The 22,164-nt window shown below is 39.7% G+C and overlaps 1 protein-coding gene across 1 annotated transcript in view; it reads left to right on the top strand.

Moving 5' to 3' along the window:
* Window positions 1-444: 444 nt before the first annotated feature.
* ZC3H8 (zinc finger CCCH-type containing 8) overlaps window positions 445-22,164 on the top strand; it is a 39,055-nt gene continuing 17,335 nt past the window's right edge. Inside the window, exons 1-6 of the mRNA XM_054476336.2 lie at window positions 445-666; window positions 5,264-5,345; window positions 16,912-17,125; window positions 18,711-18,844; window positions 21,167-21,283; window positions 22,036-22,149. Coding sequence (XP_054332311.1) covers window positions 593-666; window positions 5,264-5,345; window positions 16,912-17,125; window positions 18,711-18,844; window positions 21,167-21,283; window positions 22,036-22,149 — 735 coding nt within the window. The 5' untranslated portion in view covers window positions 445-592. The remainder of the gene's footprint in view (window positions 667-5,263; window positions 5,346-16,911; window positions 17,126-18,710; window positions 18,845-21,166; window positions 21,284-22,035; window positions 22,150-22,164) is intronic.

The raw sequence follows: 22,164 nt of genomic DNA, 5'->3' as shown, positions 1-22,164 counted from the left end.
CCCAGCACTTTGGAAGGCTGGGGCGGGCGGATCACGAGGTCAAGAGATCGAGACCATCCTGGCCAACATGGTGAAATCCCGTCTCTACTAAAAGTACAAAAATTAGCTGGGCGTGGTGGCGGGTACCTGTAATCCCAGCTACTCAGGAGGCTGAAGCAGGAGACTTGCTTGAACCCGGGAGGCGGAGGTTGCAGTGAACCAAGAGCACGCCACTGCACTCCAGCCTGGAGGACAGAGCTAGACTCTGTCTTTAAATAAATTAATTAATTAAATAAATTAAATAAATAAATAAACAAAATTCTACTATCTGAGGTAATGGACGAAAAAGCTTACGGAAGGGCAACCACGGCGGCGCCTGCGCAGAGCCGAGGCGCAAGAGGCAAGGGAGAGAGCTGGCTTGCCCAGAGTCGCGGAGGGCGGCGCAGCGCATGTGCGGGGCGGGTGAGGCTGCGCGGGGCGGGTGAGGCTGCGCGGGGCGGAGCCTGTGGGCCTGGCGCGGCTCTGGGTCCGTCTCGTCGCGTCCGGGTTGTCACTCGCTCGGGTTGTTATTCTGTAGCTTCCCGGCTCGCGAAAGGGAGGACCTGTCTAGGTCATGGATTTTGAGAATCTTTTCTCAAAACCCCCCAACCCGGCCCTCGGCAAAACGGCCACGGACTCTGACGAAAGGTGATCCCACATCTTTTCATCTTTTGAATGCAGGGGCTCAGCGGGACTCCGCCTCTTAGTTTCCTCTGGATTGGAGGCAGTCCGGGGCCACGTTCGGGCCGCGTCGCGAGGGCCCGTGGGGAGCACGTGGGCCGGCCGGGCGCCACCGTCTGACCTGTAGAGGTCGTGCGGGGTCCGGGTGGGAGCAGAAGCTGAACACGGGGCTCAGGCGTAGGCCGCCAAGGCCGGGGCTGTGGAGAGCCTGGGAGGGGGAGCGGGGTGGAGGCGAGAAGGCTCCGGGATGTACCCCTTTTTCTGCACAGCAGCGGGTTAGGAGCCCTGCTCTGTGGTCCCGTAGTGTCTGTACCATTGTTGCCTGTTTCCACGAGACCGTAAACTCTCAAAGAACACTGATTTGACCTTTTTCACTGACACATGCTAGGCTCTTTTCTGTAGAAAGGATGAAACCACAAGTTTATTAAAAGGTAAAGAATAGGGAATACTCTGCCATTCATTAGTCCACTGATTTGCATGGGAAGACCCTAAAGACCACAATAAAGCAACAGACACCATTTGGACTTAATATTTCCATTAGGTTGGAAAAGCAAGTGAGACTCGGTCAAATGGCCCTAATTTAGATTATATTTTTGGAGCAGTGTATAGTGATTTGAAATGCTAAAAACCACCATCTTTGTTCTTAAACCTACGTCTTTTATTTCCCTCAACTGAGATATATTTCCAGTTGTGATTGATTTTACCATTCGATATTGCTCAGCTGTTCACTCTATCTCAAATTTTACCTTAACTGATCATCCAGAGCTTTACCTTTTGCTTTACATGAAATAAATCATTTAATCCTCAAAACAAACTTAAAGAGAAGATGATGCTCTCCTCGTTTTACAGTTGGGAAAACTGAGGCACGGAGAGGCTAAATAACCTGCCGAGATTGCACAGTGTAAGTGGAAGAGCTATGTCCAGGATCCATCATTTTATCACCAAGCTTCTCATGCAAAATGACTAAAATTTTAAAATAAGGCCTATAAATATTGGAAAGAGACAAAGACACTAATTACTTGCAGATGATATAATTTACTAAGAAAAATAACTGGTACTAATTGATACGTTATAAAATACATAAGAATTCATCACAAAAAAAAGATAATAGCAACATGTAAAAATCTCAACCACAGCTATCAAAGTGTGTTAGACACAAGCTCCATTCCCAAAAACTTGACTGCAATATATAAAAGACACTTGGAATTTTGCCAAAATGATGGGTGAAGAATGGTATGGAAGTATGGTGAGCTGTCCATATTATTTGCCCATTTTTCTCCTTTTTGGTCTTTTTCAAATTCTAGGATCTCTTATCTGCGAATACTTTACTCCTAATTGCCATTTGTCTTTGCCTATGGCATTATTTTTCAATGTAAAAAGGAATGGGGATGTTGTGGGGTTTTTTTATGCAGTCAAATGAATCAGTCTTTTCTCATATGGTTTCTGTTTTTTTTTCCGAGTAATTTGTGATGGGAATACTTCTCATTCATTCAAAAAGTCGTATTGAGCACCTGCTACGGCCTTGGGGATATAGTAGTAAATGAAGAAGAGATGAAAATTTCTGTACTAATGAATTTACATTATTAGGGGAAGGGGGAGACATACATAAATATATCATATTTTAGGTGGTACTAAATGCCCTAAGAAAATGAATGAAGGGTAAGGGGAAAATAAGTACTGGTGGGATGGTAGGGAGGGGGTAGTTTTGTTTTGTTTTGTTTTGTTTTGTTTTTGAGCAGAGTCTGGCTCTGTCCCCCAGGCGGCTCACTGCAAGCTCCGCCTCCCAGGTTCATGCCATTCTCCTGCCTCAGCCTCTCGAGTAGCTGGGACTACAGGCGCCCGCCACGACGCCCGACTAATTTTTTTGTATTTTTAGTAGAGACGGGGTTTCACCGTGTTAGCCAGGATGGTCTCTATCTCCTGACCTTGTGATCTGCCCACCTCGGCCTCCCAAAGTCCTGGGATTACAGGCGTGAGCCACCGCGCCCGGCTGGGAGGGTGTAGATATTTTAAGAAGGTAGATAAAGAAAGCCTCACTGATAACATTGGTAAATTTTAAAAATCTGTGTAGGGACCTGAAGGAGGTGAGGGGGTTTCATAGTCTAGAGGGGTGGAGAGGAGTCTGTGTAAAGGTCCTCAGGGGGAGTGAGCTTGGTGTGATTGGGTTAGGGGAGCAAAGTGGCCAGAAGGACAGCTGGGGTGGAGTAAGAGGGACTTGGAAGTCTGCGAGGTTATTGGGGTAGGGTTAGGGGAGCCCAATCATGGAGGAACTGGTAGGTGCCAAAATAAGGACTTTGGCTTTTACTCTGAATGAGACAAGAGACCATTGGAGGGTTTTTCAGAAGAGTGACATTTGAAATATTTTAGCAGGGTCATTCTAGTTGTGTTGAGAGTAGAATGTAGGGGTGCCAGAGCAGCTTGGATTGTTGTATTAGTGGCAAGAAGTGGTCAAACGTGGGTATGTTGAAGACAGAATAAACTGGATTTCCTCAGAGATTGGATGGGGATGTGAGAGAGGAATCAAGATTGACTTTAAGGTTTTGGTAGGGATCTTGAGAGGGATGGTGTTGCCGTTTTAGATAGCAAGAAGGATTAGGCTTCAGAGAGAAGAGCAAGAGTTCAGTGTTGGATGTTTTAAGATTACACATGTCTAGTAGATGTTCAAGTGGTTATGTTGACTAGGAAGTTAGCTCTGTTTGGTTTTAAGAAGAGGGGTTTGGGTTGGAGACTTGGATATTGAAATCAACTACATACAGATGATATTCATAGTGATGATATAGAAAGGGATAGCCTGGAATGAGAATATAGACAAAGAAGAGAAGAGGTGAGAACTGACTTTGAAAGTTGTGAAGATGAGGAACCAACAAAAGAAGAGAAGTAGTAGCTGTGGAAAGAAGAAACTAGAAGAGCCCACTATCTCTGAAGCTAAGTAAAGAACATGTTTTACAGAGAAGAGGTGGTCAACTCTGTCCTATCCTGCTCATAGGTCTAATATGGGTGCTGAGTATTGTAGACCTTAACAGGTCTAGACATCTATTTAGAATGGGCAGTGTTGAATAACAGTGTGATTGTAGGGCACATACTTGGGAGCTTTGCCTGCCTGCTGGGGCTCAGATCTCAGCTCCACCATGTATTAGCTCTGGGACAAGTTACATATCCTTTCTGTGATTGTTTTCTCATCTGTAAAATGGGCTTTTAGTATGTATGTCATAACACTGTTGTTTGTGGTAAGTGTTACGTGTATGGAGCAGCATCTGGCACAGAGTAAGCATCATTCAAGTGTTGGCTGATGCTGTTACTGCTATTGATATCATTATTGTCATTATTCCTCTGCCTAAGGAGAGGTTGCCTCCTACTCCATGAGATGATTCATTACTGGAAACTATAGCTATAAAGGTTCACAAGTATTGGGGTTTTTGGTTCTTGTAATGGTGGCTTCTGTAGCAGGCTCACAACTTAGTACCTCATCTGATGGATGTAACTCTGGAGCTCTGAGTCAGTGTAAACTGTTGAATTGGACAAAGCTGTGAAGACTGAGCTCCTGTAACTTTGAAAGAACAGCCACAGAGCCACTATTCACATTCTCCTTGTGCTGTCAGTGCTTTCCCTTTGTAACATGTTCTCTTGAGATGGGACACATTCCCCAATTCCTTGCCTTTTTCTGGTATGTAACTCATATTTTAATTCACAGCTTTTCCCAATCTTGTGTTCAGTAGTCACCACTTACTAAGACACTATTTTCTTCAGCTCCCTATATTTCTAATATCAACCATTATTCAGATACATCTGTACATTTTATTGGCTTCTTTGTTCACCAGTTTCTTATATTTCCCATCCCTCTTGAGTTCATATTTAGTTTTGCTGGAATATCCTCAAGTAATTGTCTCAGACTATCATATATATGCATGGTCAACTTCTCAGTCCTGTAAGTCTGAAAAGTTTTTCTTTTTCATCTTTACACTTAAATGTGTTTGTCTCACTCCTAATCTCAAAAGGCACTCTGCATTCTGCCTAAAATACCCTTCTCTCTCACATTCCTCTTTCCTCTTTTTTGGCTAACTCATAAGTATCATTTAGGCTCTGAATGCCTCTGATCCCCAAGTCTGGGTTGTGTTCCCCGTATATGCCCCTATACTTACCATACCATATTGAAATAGCTTTATTTTTTTCTCCCAAGGAGATAGAAAGCTCTCAGAAGACAGTGACAGGGTCTGTATTTTTCATTGTTGTAGTCCAGGGCCTAAGGCCCGGAGCCTGGTACATGGTGGGTACTTAGTAGTTGTTGAATTAATGGAATGATGGATGAATGAATGATTTATATAGCTGCTAATATTGAACATTAAGGTTGTATAATCTAAAATTTTACAAGCTATTCATAAATATTTATTGACATTTATTGGTCATCATAATTTTGTACATTTCTGGAGTATTTGGTGTAGAATTTGAATTTGTAATTTCTTTGAGGGTAAGTTGAAGACAAGCCAAAGCAGTGAATTGTAACGCTGTGGTATGAACACTTCAGGTTGAAAAAACTCTTTTGTGTTATTTGATATTTTTGCTACAGAATTGATGATGAAATAGATACAGAAGTTGAAGAAACACAAGAAGAGAAAATTAAACTGGAGTGCGAGCAAATTCCCAAAAAAGTAAGATTAAGTTGACAACTGTTTAAGTTGAAAACACAGATTTTTTTTTTTCTCTCAGTTTCACATGGAACAACAAAAAAAGAAAAAACAGATAGAAATGGATATGAGAAATTAATGAAGGATCCTACTTGTCTCATTTTACCAGCATTTGGGACCCAGTTACTTATATCAAAGAAAACTGGTTATACTTTTTAAATAAATTATTATTTAATAACTTTATTGTCATTTAACATGACGTATTTTTAATAATTGCATTTATTTCTATTTTTGTTATTTCTGAAATGGACTGTAAACAGTTTCAAAAGCTTCTTTCAAGTTGGGTTAACATTTTTGAGGGTTATGATTTGTTAACTTAACCAACCTTAGTGATTTATAGCTTAAAGCCCATATTAGTTCATTAGGGCTGCCATAACAAAGTACCACAGACTGGGTGGCTTAAACAACAGAACTTGGCTGGGTGCAGTGGCTCATGCCTGTAGTCCCAGCACTTTGGGAGGCCGAGGTGGATGGATCACAAGGTCAGGAGTTTGAGACCAGCCTGGCCAATATGGTGAAACCCATCTCTACTAAAAATACAAAAAAATTTAGCCAGGCATGGTGGCACGCACCTGTAGTCCCAGCTACTGGGGAGGCTGAGGCAGAAGAATCACTTGAACCCAGGAGGTGGAGGTTGCAGTAAGCCAAAATCCTGCCACTGCACTCCAGCCTGGGCAACAAAGCGAGACTCTGTCTCAAAACAAAAACAAAAACAAAAAACCCAGAACTTTATTGTCTCAAGGTTCTGGAGGCTGGAGGTCTCAGCACAAGGTGTTGGCAGGGTTGGTTCCTTCTGAGGCTGTGGGGAAGAATCTATTCATTCATCTCCCCTAGCTCCTGATGGAGTGCTGGCAATCTTTGGTGATGGCTTGCAAAAGTATCATCCTGATTTCTGCCTTCATATTCACATGGTGTTCTCCCTGTATGCCTGTGTCTGAATTGTCTGAATTTCCTTTTTTTGAGACAGAGTTTTGCTCTGTCACCCAGGTTGGAGTGCAGTGGCACAATCTCTGCTCACTGCAACCTCCTTCTGGACTCAAGCAATTCTCAGTCTCCCAAGTAGCTGGGATTACAGGTGTGCACCACCACGCCCAGCTAATTTTTGTGTTTTTTGTAGAGACAAAACATACATGGGGTTTCGCCATGTTGCCCAGGCTGGTCTCGAACTCCTGGGGTCAAGTGATCTGACCGCCTTGGCCTCCCAAAGTGCTGGGATTACAGGCCTGAGCCACTGTGCCCAGGTGAATTTTCCTTTTTTATAAGGAAATCAGTCACTGGACTAGGGCCCACCCTAATGACCTAATCTTAATTAATTACACTTGCAATGGCCCTATTTCCAAAAAAGATCACATTCTGAGGTATTAGGGGTTAGAAGTTCATTATAAGAATTTTGGGAGGGTGCAGTTCACACCATAACAAAGGTAATGTGTATTCCTGTCTTGCCCTTCTTTTCTGTTTTTGAACATGGAGAAACCCCATCTCTACTAAAAATACAAAATTAGCCGGGCATGGTGGCAGGCACCTGTAATCCCAGCTACCCGGGGGGTGAGGCAGGAGAATCGCTTAAACCCGGGAGGCAGAGGTTGTGGTGAGCCAATATCGTGCCATTGCACTCCAGCCTGGGCAATAAGAGCAAAATTCCATCTCAAAAAAAAAAAAAAACTGAGTTTTAACACACTACAGCAGAATGGGTTAAATTGTCACTGAGACTTATAAGACAGAAATAGACTTTAATAGTGTATCTTTTCCTTAGCTTTCTTGCTTGCTTGCTTGCTTTTTCTTTTTCTTTCTTTTCTTTCTTTCTCTTTCTTCCTTTCTTTTCTTTTTCTTTCTTTTCTTTCTTTCTTTCTTTTCTTTCAGTCTCCGTCGCCCAGGCTGGAGTGTGGTAGCATGATCTTGGCTCACTGCAACCTCCTTCTCCCGGGTTCGAGCAATTTTCCCACCTCAGCCTCCCGAGTAGCTGGGACTACAGGCACACGCCACCACACCTGGCTAATTGTTGTATTTTTAGCAGAGACAGGGTTTCACCATGTTGCCCAGGCTGGTCTCAAACTCCAGAGCTCAAGTGATCTGCCAGCCTCGGCCTCCCGAAGTGCTGGGATTATAGGTGTGAGCCACCATGCCCAGCCTCCTTAGCTTTATAAAAGAATACAGGACAGATGATAAAGCAAGTACAGTATCTTCATCTTCTTGGAAGCCTCTCAGCTACCCAAGTAAGCAACTTCTTTTCCCCTTTGGGGCCTATGTGGCTTCCAAAGATGAGAGCCAAAGTTGACGACAAGAAATTGCAACTTCAACTTCCCACAAGTTTTTTATACTGCTTGAGTCACATAGGCCTCAGTCTTTTATGCCCACTTTTAGCTCCTCCAGACTTTGTATTATATATTATAACCTTCCAGAGCAGACAGGCAGAAACATTCTACAATTGTCTTATGTAGTTTCCGCAAAACAGTACTGTGAGAAGATGGACTCCTAGGTTATTCTCAACCAGGCTTGCTTCAGTGCAGGCTCTTCACTCACAAGTATGTAAAAGGTGAATACATTATCAAATAAATATCACAGCTAATTAATTAATTAGCTTATTTATTTTTGAGACAGAGTCTCACTCTGTTGCACAGGCTGCAGTAAAGTGGCAAAATCTTGGCTCACTGCAACCTCCACCTCCCAGGTTCAAGCAATTCTCCTGCCTCAGCCTCCCGAGTAGCTGGGATTACAGGTGCCTGCCACCCACCTTGCCTGGCTAATTTTTATATTTTTAGTAGAGATGGGTTTTTGCCGTGTTGGCCAGGCTGGTCTCGAACTCCTGAGCTCAAGTGATTGGCCCGCCTCGGCCTCCCAAAGTGCTGGGATTACAGGTGTGAGCCACCATGCCTGGCTATAGCTTATTTAAAAGAGAATACCCAGGTAAACACTTTGCAAGTTAAGAAAGAGCATTACCTCAGATTTTGAGGGTTTGATTTCATACCACCACAATAAAACAAATATTGCAGTAAAGCTAGGCACAGGAATGTTTTGGTTTCCTAGTGCATATAAAAGTTACATTTATACTATATGGTAGTCTGTTAGGTGTCCAATACCATTATATTTTAGAAAACAGTATATATCTTAATCAAAAATTCTTTGTTGCTAAAAAATGTTAACAGTCAGCAAGTCATCTTTTTGATGGCAGAGGGTCTTGCCTCAGTGTTGATAGCTGCTGAGGGTGGTGATTGCTAAACATTGAGGTGGCTCTGGAAATTTCTTAAAATAGGACAACAGTGAAGTTTGTCACTTCAATTGACTTCTCCTTTTACAAAAGATTTCTCTGTAGTATGTGATGCTGTTGATAGCATTTTACCCACAGTAAAAATTTCAAAATTAGGGTCAATCCTCTCAACCCCTGCCACTGCTTTATCAACTAGGTTTATATAATATTCTAAATCTGTTGTCATTTCAGCAACATTCATAGTATCTTCACCAGAAATAGATTGCATCTCAAAAAACCACTTTGTTCACTCGTAAGAAGCAGCTCCTCATCTGTTCAAGTTTGATCATGAAGTTGCGGCAATTCAGTCACGTCTTCATTCTCCACTTCTAATTCTAGTTCTCTTGCTTTTCCACCACACCTGCAATTACTTCCTCTACTGAAGTCTTGAACTCCTCAAAGTCATCCCTGAGGGTTGCAATCACCTTCTTTCAAACTCCTGTTAATGTTGATATTTGACCTTCTGCCATGAATCACGAATGTTCTTAATGGCAGCTAAAATGGTGAATCCTTTCTAGGTTTTCAATTTACTCTGCCCAGATCCATCAGATAAATCACTTTCTATGCCAATTATAACCTTAAAAAGTGTATTTATTTCTTAAATAAGACTTGAAAGTCAATTATTCCTTGATCCATAAGCTGCAGAATGGTTGTTGTGTTTGTGGACATGAAAACATTCATCTCCATCAGAGCTCTTGGGTGACTGGGTGCATTGTCAATGAGCAGTAGTATTTTGAAAAGGATATTTTTTCTGAGCAGTAGGTCTCAACAGTGGGCTTAAAATATTCAGTAAACCATGCTGTAAACAGATATACTGCCATCAAGGCTCTGTTGCTGCATATATAGAGCACAGGCAGAGTATATTTAGCATAATTCTTAAGGGCCCTAGAATTTTCAGATTGGTAAATGAGCATTGGTTTCAACTTAGTCACCAGCTGCAATAGCTCCTAACAAGAGTTAGCCTATCTTTTTGATGCCTTTTAAAGTATTTTATTTGTATAAATTTACAGGGTGCAAGTGCAATTTTGTTACATGCATAGATTGTAGTGGTGAAGTCAGGGTATTCTTTGAAGTGAGGTATTGACTTCTCTCTAGTTATGAAAGTCCTAGGTGGCATCTTCTTCCAACATAAGGCTGTTTCATTTACATTGAAAATCTGTTGTTTGGTGTGGCCACCTTCATCAATGATCTTAGCTAGATCTTCTGGATAATTTGCAGCTTTTACATCAGCACTTGTTGCTTCATCATGCACATTGCTTTTTGAGATGGAGTCTTGCTCTGTCACCCAGGCTGGAGTGCATTGGCATTACCTTGGCTCACTATATCCTCTGCCTCCTGGGTTCAAGCGATTCTCCTGCCTCAGCCTCCTGAGTGGCTGGGACTACGGGTGTGCACCATCACACCCGGCTAATTTTTGTATTTTTAGTAGAGACGGGGTTTCACCATGTTGGCTAGGCTGGTCTTGAACCCCTGGCCTCAAGTGATCTGCCCGCCTCGGCCTCCCAAAGTGCTGGGATTATAAGTGTGAGCCACTGTGCCTGGCCTGTCATGCACTTTTATGTGATGGAGACATCGTCTATCCATAAACCTCAAGAACCAACCTCTGCTAACTTCAGGCTTTTCTTCTGCAGCTTCCTCACCTTTTTGCACCTTCATAGAATTGAAGAGAGTTAGGGCCTTGCCCTGGATTAGGCTTTGGCTTAAGGGAATGTTGTGACTGGTTTGATCTTCTATCCAGACCAATACAACTTTCTCTGTATCAGCAATAAGGCTGTTTTGTGTTCATATCATCAGTGTGTTCACCGGAGTAGCACTTGTAATTTCCTTCAGGAACCTTCCCTTTGCATTCACAAGTTGGCTATTTGGCTTACGAGGCCTAGCTTTCAGCTTGTCTTGGCTTTTGACATGCCTTCCTCACTAAGCTTAATCATTTCTAGCTTTTGATTTCAAGAGACATATGGTTCTTCCTTTCCCTTGAACACTTAGAAGCCATTGTAGGGTTATTAATTAGTCTAATTTCAGTATCTTAGTGTCTCAGGGAATAGGGAAGCCTGAGGGGAGAGGGAGGGAGAGAGACAGGACAATGGCTGGTTGGTGGAGCAGTCAGAACACATGCAACATTTATCGATTAAGTTTGCCGTCTTATGTGGGCATGGTTCATGGCACCCCCTCAAAAATTACAAAAGTAACATCAAAGACCACTGATCACAGATCGCTATAACAGATATATTGCGAGAATTACCAAAATGTGACAGAGACACAGAGTGAACACATGCTTTTCAAAAAATGGTGCCAATAGACTTGTTCGATGCAGGGTTGCCACAGACCTTCAATCTGTAAAAGAAATGCATTATTTGTGACACACAGTAAAATGAAGGACATCAAATAAGGTATGCCTATAACTTTCTTTGTAGATAGCTCATATCTTATATACCTTTTGTTATATTTATTGCTAAGTGTTTAATGAAACTATTGTGAATAATATTTTTTTAAGTATCATTTTCTAGCTGTTGGTTTCTCATTGGTTGGCATACACCCATATGTAGGGATGCATGGAAGACAGATTTTTGAGTTCTTGTTAACATTTCTGGAAATATCTTGAATTTATCCTCATTGTTGATAGTTTGGCTGAAATAGAATTAAGTTTGAAGTTACTGCTCCATTGTCTTCTACTATCCAGTGTTACAAAGGTGAAATTTACCAATTTCATTCTAATATCTTTGTAAGTATCCTGTTTTCTCTGGAAGCTTTAAGGCTCTTCTCTTCATTCTTGGCATTCTTAATTCTATGAGATTGTGAATCTTTTTTCATTCATTCTGCTTAGTGCTATTGTGGTGAGATTATTTACTCATATCCTTTTATATGAGACATATCTCTTATTTTTTATCTTTTTTCTTTATATCCCAAGATATTTCCTGTTTCTATTTATCATTATTTCATAAATTACAATTTAACTAAGATCTTATTCTTGTTTTGATAGCTTTCTAACATTGTTTTTGAATATATTTTTAATATCTTTGTGTATTTTTAAATTTTCGAGTTCTTTTTCTCAAATGATAGTTGCTTCTTCTGGATCTGTTTTTCAGTTATTTTCTTGCTTTTTTGTTATGTTCTGTAGATCAGGGATCAGTAAGCATTTTCTATAAAGGACAAGACAATAAATATTTTAGGTTTTTAAGGCAAGAAGCAAAATTGAGGATGTTATGTTGGTACTTATATAATGAAGGAGTGAAAACAAGTTTCCACAACACAGCCTTTGACTGATAGACTTCAGTACATAATAATAATTGTTTTTTAATACAATTCTAATGAGAAGAATGGGATTCTTCTTTGTGAGGTAATTATTTGCTTAATTAGGGTTCAAAGTTACTGTTCCTTATCAAAATTGATTGCAAAGATTCATCTGTTAAGCTGATATATAATAAGACTTTATTTCATCTCTGAAAATGTCTTTTCACTACAGATGGATATTGCCAAATACTGATATCAGTTCACCAGAATGTGATTTTAATTGAGCATATTCATTGCCTGGAAGACATTTATGGAACTTTATTCGATCGTTCTCTTAGATTTGTCTTTTAGCATGTTACTACATTGCAGATGAATCACTGCCAATCAAAGGTTAGGCGGAAGCTCCTCAGTTGCATAGTTAAATGGATTTTGAAGCACTTACTTTAAAGTCTGAAAAAACACTTCTGGAACTGTTTGAGTGTGCAAAATATATCTGCTGCAAATTAATGTAGGTATGGAGATCTTGTTCCTATTTTAACTTTGAACAGCACAGTGATACCGAGCAGTGTCAGTAACACCTGTGAACTCATTAAAAGCCAAGGAAAACCACTGGAAAGTATTTACCTGGTTTTAAATTGTCTGATGAAGCTCCAGTTTCCTCATATCTTTGAGCAGCTGTTCTTGCCAAAAGGCCACTTGTCTTAAGAACTTTATTTTCTCTGGACAGATTTCTTTAACTGCTGTAATCAATCATGATTTAATTAACTCACTATAAGCTTTCTTTGGCTACAAATGAAATTTACTTTGATTATAGCCTTGTTTTTGTTTTATTTTTGGAAAGAAAGAAATCTGTGGATGTGATCATTTATTTTAAATTTTCTAATTTTTTTTAAAAACTTATTTTAATCAGAAGAGAGCTGGAGTAAAATTTTCTAATTTTTCTGTTACTCTCTTATGAGTTGAGAATATTGTGGAATGCTTAATACTGTAATGTCAACATACATTGTTTTCTTTTAGCACTACTGTAGTATTGTTACATAATAACCACAGTGATTTGCCGTCTGACTTGACAGTATAATAATCCACAATTCACTGTGCCTTTAAATACTTGACATTTGAAGTCTGCTTTTTGTGTTTTGATGGGGTAAGTATGCTCTGGAAATAAAAAAAAATTAAATGGCATGAGGTACTCAATGAAGCACTCAAAATGTTGTCAATTTATAACTGAGCATCTCTGCGAAGTGATGAGAATGCCATGAAGGTCTCTTGCAGCTACTCAGCTCTGCTGTTGTTGCAAAGAAGCAGGCCATATAATATATAAATGAATGAGTGTGCCTATGTTCCAATAAAATTGTATTTATGGACTCTGAAATTTGAATTTTATATAGTTTTCAAGTGTCATGAAATATTCTTTTGATTTCTTTTGTTTCAACCATGAAAAAATATGTAAAGTTCATTCTTAGCTTGTGGGTGCTTACAAACACAGGTGGCAGAGCGGATTTTGCCCTTGGGTTGTAGTTCACTGACTCTAGCTCTAGATTTTTGTCACATGCTTTTGTATTCCTTTGTTGTCCATTCATTTAAGAAAGGCCCAGAGAGTTAATAGATGTCCTCTGCTGATGTGTTGGTAAGTCTGTGTCTCTAAAGGCCTTTTCTCTAAATAGGAAGCCTGACTGGGTGGTGAGTGAGTAGGCTGTGTGGATAGGAGGTTTCCCAGCAGTGTAACAGTTCTCAGCCCACTTTGTGCCATGCACCCCCTTTAGCAGTCTGGTGAAGCCTATGGACCCCTTTTCAAGTTTTTTAAGTGTATAAAATAAAATATGTTTGATTACAAAGGAAATTGATTTGATTGAAATACAGTTTATCAAAATATTAAAAACAAATGCTATAGAGTAATATGTTCTTTATTAATACACTGAATATTAAGACCTAGCAGAGCAGTTAGTCTGATTCTAATTTTGCAGTGGTCATAAACATAAAAGATATTTTGAGATCTGCAACAACTAGAATGTGATACATGAAAATATCTGTGATTTGTATTAGTGACAGTCACAGGCACTGCTGATACTGCTATATTTTGTTTCCTATGTTCAAAACAGAATAATATATTTGAACATATTTGGAGGTTGATGAAAATAATATGTGGTTTTCTTCTCATTCAAGTTCACTGAATTTTCTGAATTCAATCCATAGGCCCTTGAGGGGGGTCTCTGGACAGCAGGGTGAGAACCGCTGCTTTATGGTGGGTAGGATGGAGTATTTTTCTAGTAGGGGTTGCTCCCAAATGCCAGCCCGTGGAAGATTTAGTACCTCCATGTGGGTAGTCGTAGTACCCACATCTTAGCTTTTACCAGACATTCTATTCCATTTCTTTGGATAACAGCCTTCTCTTTTTTTCATAGGGAAAGTACCTGGGTGACTGTGTTCTGGAGAGGGAGAGGGCAGAGAGAATTTGTTGTAACAGCTTTGTCTGTTTTATGTAGAATTTTAATTCATTCTCATTTATAGCCCCATTTCTCACACTGTACCTAAGCCCACCCTTTAGAGCATAACTTCCTTTTTGTCTATCAGAAATTTGACTCTTAATTCCTGATGAATGCACTTCATGCCTCCCATACACACACATACACACACAAAAACAACACACATACACACACACACACACACACACACACACACACACACACAGACACTGTTACCTGTACTTTAATTTTGGAGGTTTCTGGAGGCCATACTAGTTCAGTAAACCATCTTGAATAAAAAAAGTTATTTAGACTCTATTACAAAAGGAGAAAGGGGTAGTAATCATGTTCGTATACTTTTTAAATTATACAAAAAACAACAAACTGAAGCAATAAGTTTATAGCTAGCTAAGTGAAGTATCAATTATTTGTATTTTATATATTTCAATGCCCTCTGAAAAGAATCATTGGTAATATTCATCCCTACTGTATAATAAAACAGCAAAATTGATGATTGTCCTGGCTTTATTAATGTTGCCAGATTGTTTCATGTCTTCATTTAATATAAGTCCGACTTATTATTACTTGTCGTAAAAGGAATCTGCTTCAATACTGTAGGCCTATGTGTTTTGTGCAGACAGAGGGAACTTAATCACTCATTTGGATCATTTTAATATTTGATTCAGATGCACTGAAGAAAATCTCACCTCTATGTATTCGATTAAGCTAAACTTCATAAGAGCTGCTGCATACTGAATAATCTTTTTGGTTCCCCCGTGCCTACTAACTAAAATTAAAGGCCAAAACCAAGGTAAACATAATCTATCACAGGAGTCGGCCAACCTTTTCATAAAGGATCAATTAGTGAATCTTTTCACCTTTGTAGGCCATGTTGTCTCTGTCACAACTAAGACAATATGTAAATGAATGGATGTAATTGGTGTTACAGTAAAACTGTATTCACAGAAACAGGTGGTGAAGCTGAAAGTTTGCCAACCCCTGATCTATCAGTCCAGAAGTTATATTTACAAGTTTATTCTATGATGTTAGTGGGGAAGAGGCACTCTTTCTTGAAGACCTAGAAACAAGAAGCTTGGTGGCCTGAAGATAATTGGTTGGTAGTCTTGTCTGGTGTAGTGAAGATAAGGTATAATTGAGGCCATTGTCAGATCAAGAAACTTCCTCAGCTTGTTTGGATTCTTTAAGCAGGGAGCAAGTTCATTTTCTAGGCTTATAATCAGTCCTCTGGTGGAACAACTCCTAACTTTGAAGTTAACCATCAGAAGTAAACTGTTGCCAAGCATGGTGGCTCATGGCTGTAATCCCAGCACTTTGGGAGGCCGAGGCAGGCGGATCACTTGAGATCAGCAGTTCAAGACCAGCCTGGCCAATATGGTGAAACCCGGTCTCTATCAAAAATACAAAAATTAGCTGGGCATGGTGGTGCATGCCTGTAGTAGGGAATCGCTTGAGCCTGGGAGGCAGAGGTTGCAGTGAGCCAAGATCGTGCCACTACACTCCAGCCTGGGCAATAGAGTGAGAATCCATCGGAAAAAAAAAAAAAAAAGTAAACTGTAAAATTGGGCCATCTAATATATTTTATAATAGCGATTCTTCTGTTTTGTTTTTTGTTTGTTTGTTTTGAGTTTGCTTCTTAGTTATCATGTGAAAGCAAATAAGAGACCAGGCCCCAAAGTATGCTTTGAAACAAAATCATTGTCCACTGTAATGATAGGCATGCCATTTCTTCCTGACATCAGAATAGGAGCCCTTTGATACTCGGTCATTTTTTAAAAATAAACTTTCTGATTAAAATGTGTCATACATACTAATTATAATTATACAGTTTAATATACCTACGTCACCAAGTGTAGACACACATGTAACCAATACCTGAAAATTTTTATGCAGAAATTGCTTTAAGTCGTCTGTTGTGATCAGCTTGGGCTCCTCTAGGATTAGCTCCCACACCTGCGTTCTTCACCCTTGCCTTGGGCACTTGCAACAACAGAGTTAGGAAATTCTTTCTGCAAGTAAAGTTAACTCGATTACAGAGAATAGGGTAGTTCTTTATTCCTTGTCATCATTGCTGCTACCACTCCTGTGAGTTATAGGAGAAAGACTAGACTTTGGTAGCTTAGATTTATCTTAAGTGTAAGTGGGTTTTCATATGGACCATTACAGTTTACTTGGGGTGTTTTACAAAATGATAAATTATTGAAGACATTTAAAAGTACTGTCAATGCAAAGGCAGAAATGTAATGTGTGAACTGTGATACTGTAATCCTCTCATATCAAATAATTAAGATTTAGGGGTTTAGACTTTTAATTCAGTCAAAGGCATACAATGTACAAATTTAGAATTTTTCCTCAAATCATCTTTAAGGATAGATATGTCATAGTGGTTTGTTAGTTTGTTTTTAATTCTGGAAATTTTCAAATATATGAGTGGAGAGAATAGTATATGAACCCCATGTACCTGTTACCCAACTTCAACAATGACCAGTTTATAGCCAATCTTGTTTCTTCTGTACAGCCAGATTGTTTTGAATCATGCTAGGTTTTTAAAATTGAAGTTTTAATTTTTACTTAGTTTAGACACTCTGCAATATCACCAAAAAGTTCGCTGCATAGAAAATCAAGAAGTAAGGACTATGATGTATATAGTGATAATGATATCTGCAGTCAGGAATCAGAAGATAATTTTGCCAAAGAGCTTCAACAGTACATACAAGCCAGAGAAATGGCAAATGCTGCTCAACCTGAAGAATCTACAAAGAAAGAAGGAGTAAAAGATACCCCACAGGGTAAGAGTCAAACTATTTTATCATTTAAAGTTTATCTAGAGAAGCAGTCACAGTTGTCCATATATGGACAGAGGATTTTTCCTTGCACTTTATCTCATGATAAGACTATGGTTTTCATGGATATTTATACCAGACATGAGCTTGCATGGCCAGAGACCCCATCTGAGACCTGGCCATTTGGTGCATCAAATGCTTAGTTTGTAGAGGGAGCTGGAGGATGGAGGTGGGTTATCAAAGGCCATGACTATTTCTAAAGGGAGAATGCTAAAGCCCTGGCCTCTGCATGTATGAAGTGTAGGATATGGCTGCTTGTATTGCTGTCATTTAAAGAGGAATTGACTGGAGTGGTTGTATGTCAGACTGTAACTCAGAAATATATTCTTCTAGATTACTAAAATAAGATTTAGCCATAAATAAGAGGGCAAATGGCAATTATAAATGAAATTTTTGGCCAGGCACGGTGGCTCACGCCTGTAATCCCAGCACTTTGGAAGGCCAAGGCTGGTGGATCACTTGAGGTCAGGAGTTCGAGACCAGCCTGGCCAACATGGTGAAACCTAAAAATAAAAAAAGTATCAGGGTATGGTGGCACACACCTGTAATCCCAGCTACCCTGGAGGCTGAGGCACGAGAATCACTTGAGTCTAGGAGGCAGAGGTTGCAGTGAGCCGAGATCGCACAGTGCACTCTAACCTGGACAACAGAGCGAGACTCTGTCTCAAAAAAAAAAAAAAATTAAAATGTTAATGCTGTCATTTTTTTGTTGTTTTCTTTACTTAAAATGGATCTGTATGGCTTGAGCCCAGGAGTTCGAGGCTCCAGTAAACTATGATTATGCCATTGCAGGATGGATGGATAAATGCATGGACGGATAGATAAATAAATAAAAACTTAATCTATTTAAAATGTTTTCAGTGAAAAATCTGACAGTAATATATGAGGTCATTTTAAACACTTAAAGCTTTTACTGTTACAGTTCCTAATTAGATCCATCATACTCTGAACACTTCAAAAGGATCTGCGTTAGAGCTTGTAAGACTGATTTTATTGTCTTGCTTTTTTCTTGACAATACCTTATATATTTTTAAAAACAATGAATGGAGAATCCAGGATGTATTATCATAATTCTCTTTTTGGTCCCTTAGTCTCAGAGCTTCTAGAAAAACTGATCAGTATCATACCAGTTTTCACTTATTGAGCCTTAGAGAACTTTCCTCAATTATTGTAAATCATACTTCTTTTTTCCGTTTGTTTTGAGACAGGTTCTCACTCTGTTGCCCAGGCTGGAGTGCACCTTGGCTCAAGCGATCCTGCTACCTTAGCCTATAGTCCCAGAGTAGCTGGACTACAGGCGTGCACCACCACACCCAGCTCGTTTTTGTAGAGACAAGATCTCTAGGCTGCCTAGGCTGGCCTTGAACACTTAGGCTGGCCTTGAACTCCTAGCCTTGAGCAGTCCTCCTGCCTCAGCCTCCCAAAGAGCTGGGATTACAGACATGAGCCACTGCACCTGGCCCCGTACTTCTTAAAAGTAAACTGCTATTGTAACTTTATGTCATTTTTTAAATTAATTTTTTGTTTTTAGCTGCTAAACAAAAAAATAAAAATCTTAAAGCTGGTCACAAGAATGGCAAACAGAAGAAAATGAAGCGAAAATGGCCTGGCACTGGAAACAAAAGATCAAATGCTTTGCTGAGGAACAGTGGCTCACAGGAAGAGGTATAGGAACATATGCTTCTAGGAATACCTGACCCCTGCATGCTTTTGGACTTGATCCTTATACTTCAGTGACAAGAAGTGCTATGTTATATTCAGAGGGGGAAGCATCCCACAGAATCGGTTTTCGGATGAAGATGTCCTTTCACTATCACTGGGTTCTCTGTGTTCTTCCTTCTTATTGCAGCTTTCTTTTTCTCACTAATTAGCTGCCAGCACCACTTTTAAGCCTTAGTGTTCTCACTGTTGTTCCTGAATATATGCACACAAGCTCCTTGATTTTTTTTATTATTATTATATATATATATATATTTTTTGAGACGGAGTCTCGCCTTGTAACCCAGGCTGGTGCGATCTCGGCTCACTGCAACCTCCGCCTCCCAGGTTCAAGTGATTCTCCTGCCTCAGCCTCCTGAGTAGCTGGGACTACAGGCGCGTGCCACCACGCCCAGCTAATTTTTGTATTTTTAGTAGAGACAGGGTTTTGCCATGTTGGCCAGGATGGTCATGAACTCCTGACCTCAGGTGATCCACCTGCCTCGGCTCCCACCACCCACCACCTCCCTAAGTGCTGGGATTATAGGCATGAGCCACTGTGTCTGGCCACTCCTTGAATTTTTTTTTTTTAGTGTTATACTATCAATGACTCTGGAAGAATGGGAAGCCCAGAGAAGATCAAATAGTCATGAGGCATTTCAAAGGCCACTGAGTCTTACAAATTTTTTACTACTAAAGTCCCTCATCCTGGCTCCCTCTGGAAATTAAAAATCAATATTTCTGAGCATTGGCCTTACCAAATCTCCCCACTCCCCACCTTCCTGTATTTTGATTTTGGTTTTTAGAAGTTCCTTTTCCTTGGTCTGTAGATGTAAGCAGGGTAGAATAATAAGTACCTCTTCTGGATTCCACTTTTCTGAGGGCTTTTAACTGGATAGCAACTTTTTTTATTAGGCTTGGTCATACGGGACAAGGGTAAGGGGTGGTAAAATATTAGAAATGCCAAATATTCTAGATTGGAAAACATTTATATACAGTCTGTCCCCTGCCTCCATATCTTATGAATGAGGAATCTGAAGCCCTATGGTTCAGATAATTACCCATAGTCACACAGGGCCAAGCCAGGACTAGGATTTTGTTTCTCAACCCCCTGTCAGTATTCTCTTTGATTTGATTTACATGGCTCAAATGATTATTCAGCCAAAGCTGACAACCCTTCTACACAAGGAACAAATTCTAAACATACACAGTAGAATTTAATAACGTTACCAAATAAAACAAGATTTAAACTGGCAGATATTTATAAGACATAAATTTGATGGTGCTAAGTGGAAATTTGACATTATTATAAATGACTGTACAGTCAGCTCCCTTGTTTGTACATACTGTATTCCTAAAACTGTATGCAAAAATTTGGTATACAGAAGCTGTAAGCTGTAGCATAAGTTAACATGTAAAAAGTACCTTATGTTTCTGAAGAGCTTAAATGAATTATAAGATTTTCTTCCTTTTTTTCATGTAAAAATCTCCTTTTATACCTTTATCACCATCTTTGATGGTGTATTTCTAGTTGTGTGTGTTAATTTGAGCTGATAAGTGTGCTCAACTCACACCCAGTGAGCATCTCATTGAAACTATAGATTCCACTGCTTTTGGTTCACTCTGATTTCCAACTTTGTCTCTATTGCTCTAAAGATCTTTGTTCTTAGACTTCGTTTTTTAATCATAAATACTATCACTTTCATTTAAATTTTTTTTCCTCCCTGAGATGGAGTCTCGTTCTGTTGCCCAGGCTGGAGTACAGTGGTGCAATCTTGGCTCACTGAAACCTCTGCCTCCTGGGTTCAAGCGATTCTCCTGCCTCAGCCTCCAAAGTAGCTGGGATTACAGGCGCACACCACCACTCCCAGCTAATTTTTGTATTTTAGTAGAGATGAGGTTTTACTATGTTGGCCAGGCTGGTCTTGAACTCCTGACCTCAAGTGGTCCGCCCGCCTCAGCCTCCCAAAGTGCTGGGATTACAGGCGTGAGCCACTGTGTCTGACCCATTAAAAAATTTTTTTTCATTCATTTTTACAAAATAAGGGCAATGTATAATAAAATATTCAAATCAATACAAACACTAATATTCAATGATGGAATGCTGTTGAAACTGACAAAACATTCATTTTTAACCTGGTGTACAGAAATCCAAATTTTACATATGAAGGCCAATTTAGAAGAGTCACCTTTAAGGCTTTGAAGTTGGTTTAAATAATTTTGTGCAACAGAATAAAATATTTAATTTTCTGTTTCTTACATTTAGTTTTTTTGTTTTTGTTTTTAAAGGATGGTAAACCTAAAGAGAAGCAGCAGCATTTGAGTCAGGCATTCATCAACCAACATACAGTGGAACGCAAGGGAAAACAAATTTGTAAATATTTTCTTGAAAGGAAATGTATTAAGGTATAAAAATGCGTAAGCAAAAATCTACTAAAATGTAAAACTGCTCTTTCTGTTTGATACTCTTTTAATTCATACCTTTAGGTTTTTAAAGCTGTTTCATTCTGGAAAAAAATCAGTTAGAAAATTTTAGTGAAGTATTCTTTTATGTTTAAAAAAATAGCCAGGCCTGTAATCCCAGCAGTTTGGGAGGCCGACGCGGGTGGATCACCTGAGTCAGATAATTTTTATTTATGTATTTTTTTTTTTTTTTTTTGAGATTGTGTCTCACTCTTGTCGCCTGGGCTGGAGTGCAGTGGCACATTCTCGGCTCACTGCAAGCTCCGCCTCCTGGGTTCACGGCATTCTCCTGCCTCAGCCTCCCAAGTAGCTGGGACTACAGATGCTAGCCACCACACCCGGCTAATTTTTTTTGTATTGTTAGCAGGGACGAGGTTTCACCGTGTTAGCCAGGATGGTCTCGATCTCCTGACCTCATGATCCGCCCGCCTCGGCCTCCCAAAGTGCTGGGATTACAGGCGTGAGCCACTGATAATTTTTAAAAATGCTTTATTTTTAAAAATGTTTGGGACTTAAGAAGATTTTAAGCAGATATATGTGATGTGGTTATAATTTATTAACAGTTAGAATGTGCTACCTCTAAGACTTTGGTTCTTTCTGGAATCATTTACTTATTTAAAGTTTAGTAGGAATTAAATTGTAATGACTTTACTATGAGAAATAATGGCTTTTCCTTGCTCCTTCTTTTGGCCTAGGGAGACCAGTGTAAATTTGATCATGATGCAGAGATAGAGAAGAAAAAGGAAATGTGTAAGTTTTATGTACAAGGATATTGTACCAGAGGTGAAAACTGTCTGTATTTGCATAATATCCTTTATCACAAG

The sequence above is a fragment of the Pongo pygmaeus genome, chromosome 12, assembly GCF_028885625.2.
Source record: "Pongo pygmaeus isolate AG05252 chromosome 12, NHGRI_mPonPyg2-v2.0_pri, whole genome shotgun sequence".
Lineage (NCBI taxonomy): Eukaryota > Metazoa > Chordata > Mammalia > Primates > Hominidae > Pongo > Pongo pygmaeus.
This window is presented reverse-complemented; position numbering and strand designations above follow the sequence as displayed.